This window comes from Ambystoma mexicanum, chromosome 8 (assembly GCF_040938575.1).
Source record: "Ambystoma mexicanum isolate Mex_15411 chromosome 8, UKY_AmexF1_1, whole genome shotgun sequence".
NCBI lineage: Eukaryota > Metazoa > Chordata > Amphibia > Caudata > Ambystomatidae > Ambystoma > Ambystoma mexicanum.
In genome coordinates, this window is record NC_090929.1 from 508,569,384 (window position 1) to 508,582,568 (window position 13,185).

General features: G+C 44.2%; 1 protein-coding gene across 3 annotated transcripts in view; it reads left to right on the forward strand.

The window, feature by feature from the left end:
- Nucleotides 1–13,185, forward strand: part of PRKCZ (protein kinase C zeta) — a 1,951,357-nt gene that overhangs the window by 1,706,929 nt on the left and 231,243 nt on the right. For all 3 annotated transcript variants that reach the window (XM_069610174.1, XM_069610176.1, XM_069610175.1), the window contains one exon: nucleotides 5,285–5,364. In XM_069610174.1, the coding sequence (XP_069466275.1) occupies nucleotides 5,285–5,364 (80 nt within the window). The remainder of the gene's footprint in view (nucleotides 1–5,284; nucleotides 5,365–13,185) is intronic.

Sequence of the window (13,185 nt, forward strand, 5' to 3'; positions counted from 1 at the left end):
ACGGACATAACACTCATCACTTGTTGAAAATCAATTATCCTGTAGGTCTCTGTTCCGATTTGCTTATCGCTTGATGTGCTTTGCACCATGAAGTAAACTGCACTGAGAATGGGTGCATGTGGCTGGCTGACATACCCCAGAGCAGAAGTTGGGGGAGGCGAGAGTTGGTGTGCTACTGCATACAGGGAACTTTTGTGCTCTGTCTCCACATGTCGCTTCACCCTGGCGTGGTACAAATATCTCAAACCGTGCATCCTATGGCCTTGAAACATGGTTTTCGAGGTCCCATAGAGACCTACAGTTTTGTGCCTGTTGTCGGGACTTGTCCTTCTTCGACCACATTGATGGTTCACTGATTTCAGGCAACTGTCTCATGTGCGAAGGTGCTGAAATCCGGGGAAAGGGGTGGGGTGTCCAAATGCCATGTAGCCAGTAATGTCCGAAGGCTTCTAATAGGTTACTATGCAAAGTTTGGTGCAGATGTAAAGATCAGTAAAAGACATCCCTACCATAATTTGAGCATATGAATAACTTGTCTTATGCTGCGAAAAGGTATAATTGCATGCAAAATAAATGTTCAATATGAACATTGTAAAGTCTGCTAAAGGTAATCGGTAATAATGCAGAAAAATTGTATCCACTTTACTCACCTAACATCAATACTTCATGTGCACACATTTCCTAAATATGCTGACAAAAAATCATGTTCTAGAAGTCCAGCCTGGGCTGGTTAATTACGTGGCACTGGACATGGCATAACTAGAAATCTATGCAAACTACCATGGCTGTATTTCTTTGAGGTACACACAACCAAGACAAGCCTATGGGATATCACCTGCTTATTGTCGATGTTAGACACATGCAAGTATCTTGGTACTTTGTATAATATGCATAACCATACACATATAGGTCTTCAAACCCCAGTGCAAGTCCCCTGCTCGGGTCTGACCTTGCAATATTCAGTTATTACAGGGCTTTTTATGTGTTTGTTTTTAGCAGGGTCTTTGTGTAGAGGTTCCTGGTGCTTTTTATTGTAGCACATCATAACTTGGATGTGCAGCCCCCATGCACTCCTGTGCATTTCAGAACTAACATCCAGTAACCTGCCATCCGAGAAAGCAAATGCTTCCCAGCAAGATCATGCCCAGGCTCTATTTGCATCCACTGAAGGCACTGAAGAAATTGGTGAAATAATGTTATTTGATCTAATGCAGGAAACAGATCTGCAGGCATGTTCCTGTGGCTGACTGATTGATTTGATTTATGGAACGCGTTCCTCAAAATGCTGCACAAACATTACATTAATAGTACAAAAGAATAGCAAAATTACAAATGGCCAACATAAAGTAAAATTTCTTTCAAGAAGAACTAAGGAGATGTGAATTAAGATGGGAAAGAAAAGAAAAAAGAAGAGTCAAAGCAGATCGCTTAGATGCAGGTTTTAGGGGCTAGAAGCACAGCAGAGTGAAAATGAGATTCAGCATAAGGCGGCGAGGGACAGGTATAGAAACAAGGATATGAATAGGTGCATAGACTGATGGTGCTCTGATGCTTTTTTCCCCCCTCCTCTACTGTCTTCTACTTGTGACATTGTGCCTGACCCTTAAATGTGTTCAATTATTCGCACACTGGCTAGTTTCCCCAAAGCCTATTAACGGCAGCTGCCCACTACAGTCCCGTCCATTCCCCTAAAGGAAATGTGACTAGTTGGGTACCTTGTCGGTCCGGCAACAGACTGTCTATAGCACTGAAAGTGATTGTTAAATGCACTCTAACTCCACAGCAACTTTCACAAGAAACCCTTGCTGTCCATGTACAACCACCTTCCAGTAGCATGAAGAAGTGTTTTCCCACACAACAACTGCACCACACTGTTGATTGTCTTTGTGATAAAGGTATTTTATATTTTGAAAAAACACATTTGGCAAAAGGAAGAAATATAGTGGTGCCCAAAGGTTTACACATGTTTTGGCTACACAAGAGCCTTTTTCGAAACAAAAATTGCTTGAGTTCAAGTCACATGTTAGTCACATGTCTAAAGGTAGTACTATTTCACATGTCGCAAGTAAATACTGGAGGATTAATGTCCCCGGTTATAATCCCACCTAATGAATGTTGGTTGAAATCTCCGCTCCTCAGCTTCCAGTAGTAATCTGCCCCACTAAGAGATGTTCCTGCTGCTTCTTCTTAAGCCCACAGCCTCTCTGACTATGAATTATTCTACACATAATATCCAGCCATCACACTTTCTACTACTGCTTGTCACTGATTGCATAAGTAATTGATGCACTCCACTACATCTCCTTGGATTAAATAGTAGTTTTGAAGCAGACTGCCAGCTATTCAATTTTGGAAGAATTTAAACTCCTCCCCTTTTGTCGTGTTCCTTGATATACAATTGCTGCTGGATTGGAGGCTTGATGCAAACCAGGAAGGGCGATGATAAACTCGTGAGGTTTGAAGGTGGGGGAACTGTATTTGGGAAGTCTCATCATAGAATCACCCAAAAACATCCTCAAACTTAAATTGATGAGAGAATCTGGTTCCATGTACAAATGCTGGCTTTCATGTGCTGCTGACAAATGCTGCATCAGCATTGCCACTTTTTTCAAAATAAATCTTCTACAAGTGGGGTACCTCCCCTGTATAAGCATTTCCCCTTTCCTCCTCCCGTCTAACCCCTTTCCTGCCATTTCCCTGTATAGAGAGGAGAAATGGAATGCCACCATCTTTGATTTTGCCGGCGACTTACAAGTGCTGGCAAATGGATCCAGTATCATGAATCATCCAGTGTAAGTCATTAGTTAGGCTAATAGTAGACTCCAATGCCCAGGTGAGCTCTTACAACCTGATGTACTTAATTTCTGTGTGATGGGTGAACACTTTTCACAATAACTAGATGCTTCCTTATTATATTTTTAGTCTTTTCTCAATGAGAAAGTGGATGATCTTAATCAGACATTTAATATCTTTGTTTAATGAATGCTGACCAGTAGTACTTTCATGTAGCCATCTAGAGGCTAGGATTGAATGGATTATTGGAATGCATCAATGCCATGATTTGAAGAAGGTGGACCTCTTTCTAATGACGTTCATCAATTTCATTATTTGTGACCTCAATAAACGTTTCAGCTGCAACTGTGGCAGAGGCTGAACCTATACTTGTGTAGGAACAGCAAGAACTGGGATCTGAGAATGAGCCGGTTTAACAATGTCCTAAAATAAAATTGTGTTTTTATATCATCTGATATTGTAAGCCTCCCAAAGGAACCCAGAACTGAGCCTCCATGTATATGAATGCTCCTGGAAGAACCTTGGACTGTAAAGGGCCTTACATTCTTCTGGGAAGGAGATCAATAGCTCCAGAAACTGAGGAAATGTTGGGCCTATCCTCTTCACAGTAGAGATGTGGCTGTACCCGATTTGATTCCACCTGGTTCCCCAGAGATGGCAGGGGGGAGCCCTTAGAATATTCTGATGCAAGAGACCTATTCTGCACAGTACAGACAAGAGGCCTAAGAACCCTTGTAGAATTTATGGACAACATCTAGGGAGAATTATCCAATACTGATGCCGGGGTGGTCTGACCCTAATGTGGTATTGTATAGAGGCATACTTCGTACACCACCACACTGGGTGCTGTGGCAGCCCACTGGAATGAAAGGGCAAGCACCATATCATAGAGATCCAAGTGAGAGAGAGCCTCTGACCTTCCCAGGGCCAATTAAATAAATGGACTTCAAACTCTCTCTTGCTATCTGAGTCAGAGTGGACATTTCTGAACACATCTGTACTCTATTCGTGAGCTTCTCCAAAGTCAATAGGCTCCTTCTGAAATTCTATCTTGGACCTACGCATAGTCATGCACCCGTGCCAAACCAACCTATGAGCTGGGGTGTTGAAGGAACACTGGAAAAGATAACTAGTCAACTGCTGCAATCACATGGCGTGTCACACTATAGGTTTTCCTGTCCCATTCTGGCTTTGTTAGGAATTAAACATATTGCTTGGGGTCCCTGTTAATGTCTCGGCTATCTAGAATCACACTCGATTGTTAGGCTTATGATATAAAGCTTGTATGCAGCTCCTTCAAACACTTGCCCATATTAAGCATACACATCACTGTGAAAGATGCTCTAGAATTCATAGCAACTCCTGGGAACCAAATAAAGGCTTCAGTGGTATTCGACCTAAAATATAACTCAGAGCCAGCTCTTGTAGAGTAAGTGCTAGACATTACATCAGAGCAGGCTGCAGCATTACATTCTATAAACACTGCAATACTTCCCTACATTGAGGAAGACTGTCCACCTCTTATGAAGCTCTCTTCCACTTGGCAAGAAGAAATATCTGAAGAACAAATTTGCCAGTTTAAGAGTCAATGAAAACGAATGTTCATTCACCTGAAACATCTGTTGCCTCTTCTGCTTTCATGCAACTATCTCCTGTTGACTAGAAAGCCTGTGCATTTGAAGTTCAAGCAACACCAGAGAATCCTCTAATTTAAGGACTAAAAGAAATGTAAGTGCACAGACGGCATCTTCTATGAAACTTGAACAGTGAAGGCCAGCTTTGAAAATTATGATTGGCGCAGCATCACTTAAAGCTCCTTTTTTTAACAGCAGGCGTGCTATGATTGGTAGCTTGCTGCTCTCTTTTGAGAAGGGACTGAAGAAAACCTTCTTTTAGAAATACAAATTCTAATGCCACCGTAAAATTACCCCTTTTTTGACCTTTCTTTTTTCTATCATACCCGGTAAGAATATATTCAAAATCTGAAAAAATATCAATGGCAGATTTTGAGAATCATCACAAAGTGGTCGAAATTTCAAGTCCTGGGGAGATGATATTGACATTGGCAGTCTCATGTAGAGTTTCACATTTTTACTGACACACGATTACAAAAACAATTTAAGGTTACAGTTGGGTCTCTTGCCTGCAGCCAGGACAACCAGGTATCAGGATGGACATGGTATTACATTTGCTAGTTCAGTCAGTAGCTGAAATGTTTTATATCCACTGTAAGTAGCACCCATACATGCAAAACAAACACTGTGATGCATAGATTCATGAATTCAGATCATTGACTCATACCCAAGTTTGAAAGACATGCATTCAATCAAGCTCAATTGGTATAGAGACCTTTGTTTGTGTTTTGAAAAAATAAATGCACTTGTGTTTTGCCCAGTGACTGCAGCACTGAGATTTCAAACTGAATAAAAATGTGTGAATTCATAGCATAATTACACTAATGGTACGTTTGTTTTTTGTAAACATTTAACAGTTATCCTGGAGAAGCCAATTCGAATTCCAAGATTCCTTTCTGTTAAGGCCTCACATGTCTTAAAGGGATTTTTAAATAAGGTGAGTACTAAGGTATTGTTTTTGTTTTGTTTTACTGATCAACTCCACGCATTAATAAAGTCAAAACCTAGTGGGGATTGGAATAAATACTATGTTGTTACTTTACATATTTGAGGTTGTTTACTAACTAACAGTGTACAACTTTCTTAGTTTCTTGGGTTGCGTGAGCTCATATAAACTCTTATATTGGGCAAGTAGGCAAATGATCTGCGCTCCATCTTAATCCTCCATGGTGGTTAGATAAAGTGAAAGGCCAATGCCAGTTTCCTTGTTCTCATATTATCCCTGAACCAGATTCAAGGGGCGTGAGTGAGGAACACTCCAATAACTGTCCCTGCTGTACTCCTTCTTGATCTATCTCAGTTTGTATCCTCCTTACTATCCCACGTCTGTATTTATTTGATATAGCCAGGTGCTTCGAACAGAAACACTTTTTAGGAGATCACAAAAGCAGATTGATCTCTCACATTACTGGTTACTTCACAATAAGAGCATTGAAATTTGAAACAAATTGAAGGTGAGACTGTCAAGCTAAATGGGAGTTTATTCTGCAAAACCGGTACTTCTGGTTGCTCTCTCCTAAGCCTGGCAAACAATCATTTCAAATCATTGGTGCTTTCGGTGCTCCAGGTTCTAGAACCTGGAGCCCCACATAGCAGATGAAATACAACGAACACTACTTCTACATTCAAATTCTAAAATACAAGGAGACAATTAACGGAAAGGAAGGGCAAAGTGTGGAAGGGAGGGAAATGCATGAGTGGACAAAATGAGGAAGGCCTGTGGCTGGACAGGTAATGAAGGTACAGAAAATCAATCTGCAGATGCCCTAAAAATGTAGAAGCATGCAGAATACAAACGCACAAAGCACAGATACCCACCATGCCATTTTAATGAAGCAAGGAATGGGAGAGGCTTGGGAAGCTGAATCTGGGGATGAATTGCCTGAATCTGATGGGACTGCTAGGAACCATGAACACTTGGGACCTGACTTTGACCCGTTGGGGGCCTGAGGAGATGCAAGGTTCTATTGACTATGCCCAGGAAGAAGGAGACTGCTTTGCGATCCAAGGTTTCTCCATAGCCCCACGAGAGAACCCACGACGCATAGTCGGCATGGTGGGAGATGTGTTCAGAGAGGGCAGAGGCTACTTGTGGTGGTAGCGCAGGGAGCAGTGTAAGACGAGGCAAGCAAATGTGGCTAGGTGAAGTGGTACTGTGGGGTGGGGGTAGCTGTTTGGCAAACTATCTTAGCAATGCATGCAACCTTGTCCACTTTTTATACTTTGCTGTCTGTTGTTCTGACGCCGTGAGGAGTACTTGTGTGACTTGATATATTGGCTAAATTTGGAGAGACCTTTTGTACATGACCTGGCAGCCTAACTTTGGACTAATCACCCACTTAGAAATTGGATATCCAAATGAGGATATTGAGTGTCTGGGGTGGCAGACCTGTCAGTGGAGCAACTCTTGATAAACAATCAGGGCTTGGAGGGAAGTGGAGTTTTCCACTCCCTCATTACCTTGAAGGGAGCGGCAAGTGTGCTTGAATGTGGGGTGGTCCTGTCTCTCCAGGATCCAAGACGCCTTGTATGGCAGGGAACCCTATTGAATCGATCAACCATACCATTCACTTGGTAATGGTAGATTGAGGTGGTGCAGTGAGTAACGTCAGCCTGCATGCAGTCAGATCTGAGCTGCACCCCATTGTCAGGTGGGATTTTTTTCCAGCATACCTTCCGTGACAAAGAGTTCCTTTAGGAAGTCTATGACCGGATCTGTGGTGACACTGCAAATTTGACTTCAGGCCATTTTGAAAAATGACCACAATGGCAAGTCTGCTTTGTAGAGGACGAGTACTGTAGGGTCTTTTTATCTTTTTTCTTTTTTTTTATACATTTTTTTTTTTTTTTTTTTACACAATGGGCAATTTTTGGGACCAGAATCTGACAATTTCTACAGTTCACTGCACTAGTTTCAACAAAAGTTACTAAGCAAATATGTTTGCAGATGCATTATTTGCGGCATAGTTTGCTAAAATCACCCCCTTAAACATTACTCAAACAGTATTTTCTGGAAAGTATTGATTTCTAATGTGTGATTATGGTGCCTTTTCCATTTGTTCTTGGACTGATTTTATACACCAGTCCGATCCTGCCCCTCAGGGCCAGTTGCGGTTAGCCACCATGTTAACAGGGTTTGCCCAAGGGTCTCTGAGGAGGCTACTTCCGGTGCCTTCACTGAGGACCCGCTGGGGTCTAGTACCGGGTATCGACCTGAGGAAACCTCCGTTTCTGACCAGACTTGTACTGGGACTCTGTTTCCAAGGGTGTTGCGCCTCTACCGAACTAAGGTCTGAGGCCTCCTCTTCACCACTTAACGGGAAAACACCTGAGGGCCCCAAAAGACCTGTAGCATCAAAAAGCCCGCTCCTCAGATTACCTCTAGAGCAACGCAGCCTGTACGGTGTCCAAGACCATACTGTATTTACTGCAGGCCATGGCTCACCTCATCTGAACTGTCACAGCCTCTGGGTCGGATTCTGGCCATTCACCGGGTGACGCATCTCCGACTACGTCAGAGCACACACTGTGTGATGCAGATAGATTTCTTCCAGCGTGCTCCTGGTTCATTGGGTAATCCCACCCTTTTCTCCCTGGGGAAAATGGTCACCCATTGTGAAAGAGTATTCTGCTCCCCCATTCCCTCCGTCTCTGCCTGTCAGCAACTGGGCCCAGAGCTTCTTATGAGGAACCTCCACTTAAGAACCCTCCAGTGAAGACTGGTTCTTCAACAGGTTCCAGGAGCTAATGCACTCGGGACCAATGAGGCAATATTTTAAGTCCCTCCTGAAAGCAGTGCCGTTTCCCGCTCTTCAACCATTGGAACCCCAGATCCAACCCACAATTCCTCAAATAGTGACAACAGAGATCCCACCGCCTCCTCCATCATCAGGGGATATGAGCACTCAACCCACTGCTCCTCATCCACTCGCGAAGTTTCAGCCGCCTCCTCTACCTCCTAAAGATGATGCAGCGGAAGAGACAAGGACAACCCATCCGATGATGGGGAGGAAGTACCCATGTCAGTCAAAGCTTTCTATGACAGGGTACAAGGACAGATGGTATACATGGGGATTCAAGTTCCCGAAGCTCCACAGACAAACAAGGGGCCCTACCATCAGTCCTTTTGAGGAAGGACACAGAGAGGTCAGAAACCTACCACAAGCCGTACGTGGTGGAAGAGGGATTCATAATTTGGCAAAAAATGGCCTTGCTTCTGTTAGTGGCAAAATGAGTGTATATATGATACAGGTCTCTTCCAGCAGAGAAGATGTGTGATGATTCCTTTTCTGGCTCATTCCACAATAGCGGTGGCAGCTAAACTCTTTTTTAAGAATCAAATAGCTTCCTTGTCTTCCTTTTCACAGAATCGTCTACAGCAGGAAGACCCCCTTTTAGACAGGGCATGGAAGAAAGTTTACCAGAACTTCGCCCTGAGCTTTAAGCGGGCCATTATTAAAGCAGTCATGGCAATAGCCAATCTTAAATTCTGGAAAGACCTTGGGCGACTAAGATTCACTCTTGGCTGCCTTCCGAATTTCAAGCAGAAGCCTGCCAAGTAGCGCTGGACCTCATGGAGGCTGCCCATCACCAGCTAGACCTGGGCTCTAGGGATTTGGTTGGTTGCTTATCTTAAAGGACGAGCACTGCTCAAAGCCACCAGGATTCAATCAGACATCTAGGACCAAATAATAGACCTTCCCATTGATGGGGTGGAGCTTTTCAGTCCGAATACAGATGAAGAGCTAAATAAAGAGGAATGGGTGAGACAGCATAGTCTTCAGCAGCTTTAACCAAGCACCCGTCAAAACTGGGAGCTTTGGGTCTTCAGAGACAGTCATTCACTACCAAGAGTTCAGGAGGTTTCAGAGGCTTTCATGACCACTGAAGTAGAGGATGCAAATCTCCGAGCTCTATGGGTGTCGAAGAAGGAAGCTGACACAAAGGTGGCACCATTTTAGTTATAGACTTTTATTAGTGTATATAAAAGGTCCTCACTGTCCCGATCTTCTAAGAGGGGTTTCCCTTCCTCAAAAACGAATACTAAATGGTCTATCAGAATGTCCATCAAATTAATCTCCACCGTCACTGTTGTTACAACCTAGTGCTATCCCTCACACTAAAAATCAAAGATAAAGTAACAAAGTTACTTCTTCAGGAGAATGGTTCCCTTTTCCTGCTTTTTGAACAGTGTCCAAAAGAATGTTCTCTTACAACAAAAATGCCAGCTGTGCTATCCCTCACACTAAAACCCAAAGATAAAGTAACAAAGTTACTTCTTCAGGAGAATGGTTCCCTTTTCCTGCTTTTTGAACAGTGTCCAAAAGAATGTTCTCTTACAAAAGAAATGCCAGCTGGAATGATTCCCTTCCCCAGCCTTATGGGTTTCACCCAGATCTATATAGTTTCCAATAAAACCGGGGGGCAATGACTCCCTTACTCTGGTGTCTCCAGCACAACTCTCTTGCTGGGACCAAATGAAATGCCTCCCTTCTCCTGTTCTTACTTGGTACAGTTAGCAACAAGGCCAGGGGGAATGATGCTCTTCCCCTGGCTATTTTAACATAACTCCTAGTTCGGTATCAGGAGAAGGACTCCCTTCTCTTGGTATTGCTTGCCACAGTTCGTTCTCATTGCTTCCAGTTTACCCTACCCCTTTCCACTCTTGTCTGTTGTTAGCAAAGCTACAAATCTTGTTGAGGTCCCCGACCCTTCTCTGGTGGCTAGTGGTTTACTCGTTACCACTGCACCAAGGAAGATTTCCTCTGATTGTCTTTCTCATTTTTGGTACTCTTGTTAGGGTCCCCAACCCTTCTTGTGTTTATGGTTGCAAGGGCCCTTGACCCTTCCCTGGTGGTCAGTGTACTCATCTCTGTCACTGATGCTTCTTGGGCTCTGAATAGGGTCCTGAACCATGTTCGTATTCGTGCTAGATTCCCCGAACCTTCCCTGGTAGTCTGTGGGTTTCTGTCTGCCACTGACATGAGGAAGATGATGCTGGGGGCACGATTGACACTGGCTAGGCCCAATAGTTGGTTCACTCCCACAAATAGTTGGTTCACTCCCACTGGGCTGAGGGGAAACTTGCATCCCCTCTGGGTCTCCCATACCTCCTGTTACCTTTCAAGGGCTTTGTTATGTCACTGGGACTGCCTCTATCATCTCTTCAGACTTCTCTCCTTATCAGGATCTGCAATTCCAGAGGAGTGGTTGGTGTGAGTCCTCTAATCCTAATCTTCCTCTTCCAAGACCTTTTGAAAGGAGGGTTAGCATCAGTGACTAGGTCTGCTTCAGTCCTGTTTTTAGGAATGACTACATAAGAAGAGAATGGGAGGTCAAAATAGCATACAAGGGCATTTCTAGCATAACACTCCATAGATCTTACAGGTTTCGGGGCCTCAAGGATGAGAGGGTGAGGGAGTTCACTCCTGGGATGAAAGCCTTTAACCTCAGAGGGATTTGATGTTATCATTACTATGTTGGTTTGGGATTTATAGGGGCCTTTCTCCAGATAAATGTCCTTGTCCCCAAGAGAGGAGTCCCTCTCCATGAGGTCTTCCCGCACGTTACCACCCCTAGGGGGACTATTGGGTAGTGGCCTCACCTCCCTAGCCTCATGGAGAAGTGACATGAGTAGGTAAATCGTCACAGAGCGCACCTCAAAAGAAGTAACCATGTTCTCCAATTCTTCCCCCTATTATTCTCTCCCTCCTCCCTAAACCCTTCCCTGCCCCAGAATCAAAGCAGTCTAAGTGACGTGAGAGCGCAGATTCACAGCACACCAGCAGTAGGTCAAGTGCGCCGTCATCTTGCCCAATGGACGTCCATAACCAGCGACAACTGGTCCCGATCGGTGCTCTCAATGCCTTATTCTTCCTCCCATTTCTCCAGCTCCCGCACCCTCCTTCAAAGTGGCTCAGGCTCTTGTCACAGGAGATATCCAAGCTGCTGCTCATAGAAGCAATAGAAAGGGTACCTCCCTCAAGGTGCTAGACCTCTTCCGCTTCAATATTTTCTTACACCAAGGAAACCGTCCACTCACTCACATTATAGAGGAATATGGCTTTATTTTTGCATCGGATGTTGAATAAGGAAAAATATCCCCTGCAGGCATCCATAGACGGCCGCCTTCCCGTCTGGTCAAACTTTGTTCAAATGGGGACCAAAGCGTCTTCCTACCGAACATACCTTGCAGCGATTGGGACTTCTCAAATGAAGACAGGCTAGTCTCTTTCTCTAACCCAATAATCAAACATCACTTTTGGGGGCTGGTCCATCTGTCTCCCCACCCCCATTCGACGACCGATTGCACATTTGGACCTAAACGTAGTGCTAATGGCCTTCACAAACCTGCCACTCAAACCAGTGACATCAGTTGATATAAGTCTAGTCAATTAGAAAACCTCCTTTTTGGTGGCAATCACTTCAGCGAGCTCCAAGCCTTATCTATTGAAGAATCATTTATTTAGTTTCACCAGGACAAGGCAGCGCATCTGTCCTTTTACCCAAGGTGGTCTCTGTCTTGCGTATAAATCAGGAAATCACAACCCATAGAGGCCAACACTCTAGATGTTCAAATGGCTTTTAGGTTCGAACTTGAGAGGACTGGGCCTCGCACGTCTTCGGACAGGGTATTGGTCACTTTGGTGTTGTGCATCCCGGCAAGCCGGAGGATAAGAGGACTATTGCTTGATAGTTTCTTGCATTTCCCATGCCTACGAAATGCAGGGCATGTCACAATCCCTCGGGGTCTGCATGCCCATTTAACTAGAGAGAAGAGTTTGGCAGTCGCCTTCCAGTGCCACGTATCTTGGGAGGACATATGCAAGTCAATCACGTGGGCTTCTCCATCTGCATTTTGTAAACATGCGTGGACGTCAGCTCTAAGGCTGATGCCCAATTTGGATAGGCAGTCCTCTAGAATCTTTTTACAACAATTTGAATCCATCGTCCCCTGGTCAGAATAGTGCTTTATAATTAGCCAGGAGTGTGGAGGAAAGGGGACGGACATAGGTTTAAGGAAAAGCCCCCCACCTTAGTGACTCCTCTTCCCCTAGTCCAATGTCCCCTTTCCTTCATATGCCCACCTTCCAGCCCCATAAACTAGTTAGATAGGTCCTCCCGGTGGATCAAGGGACTGATGGAAAGGAGCATGAGAGGTGGGGTTATGGGTGTGGTCACTCTACAAGCATGTGGCCTGCCCCAACGCTCTCTAAATTCTTAAAGGGGAAGCACACTTGGACTTGCTCTCACTCGATCCTGTCCCTGCTCAGTATGGAGGAATGGGGACAATGGACTAGGAGTACAGTAGTCACTATAGTACGTTTTTGATATGTATTCTGTTTTTATAGCGCTTCACTCCAAAGCGCTTGACAATCGGAGAAAAACCGTACAAAAATATGCAAAAACATCAATTAGTTACATAAAAGATTGTGAATAGTATGTATACCTTAACAAGGGTACAAAAAGGAAGGAATATAAAAATCGAACAGAGAGGGCCAAGTTGGTAGACAGGAAGGCCAAGAAAACAGTTGATGGGTGTGGAGGGGTGTGAAGAAGCAAGGAGACCAGAGTTTTGATGCCATCAAAGGAAAGAAAAGGGCAGGCACGTCGGACATTGTAAAGTTGAAAATGACAGGAGCAGGCGACAGGAGACTTTATTAGTAATCGTGATGCCTAAGTGTCAGTGATGAGCAGCTTGCAGTAACTTTGCACTGACATCCACAGGGGGCTTTACCCAGTCAGCATGGATGAGCTG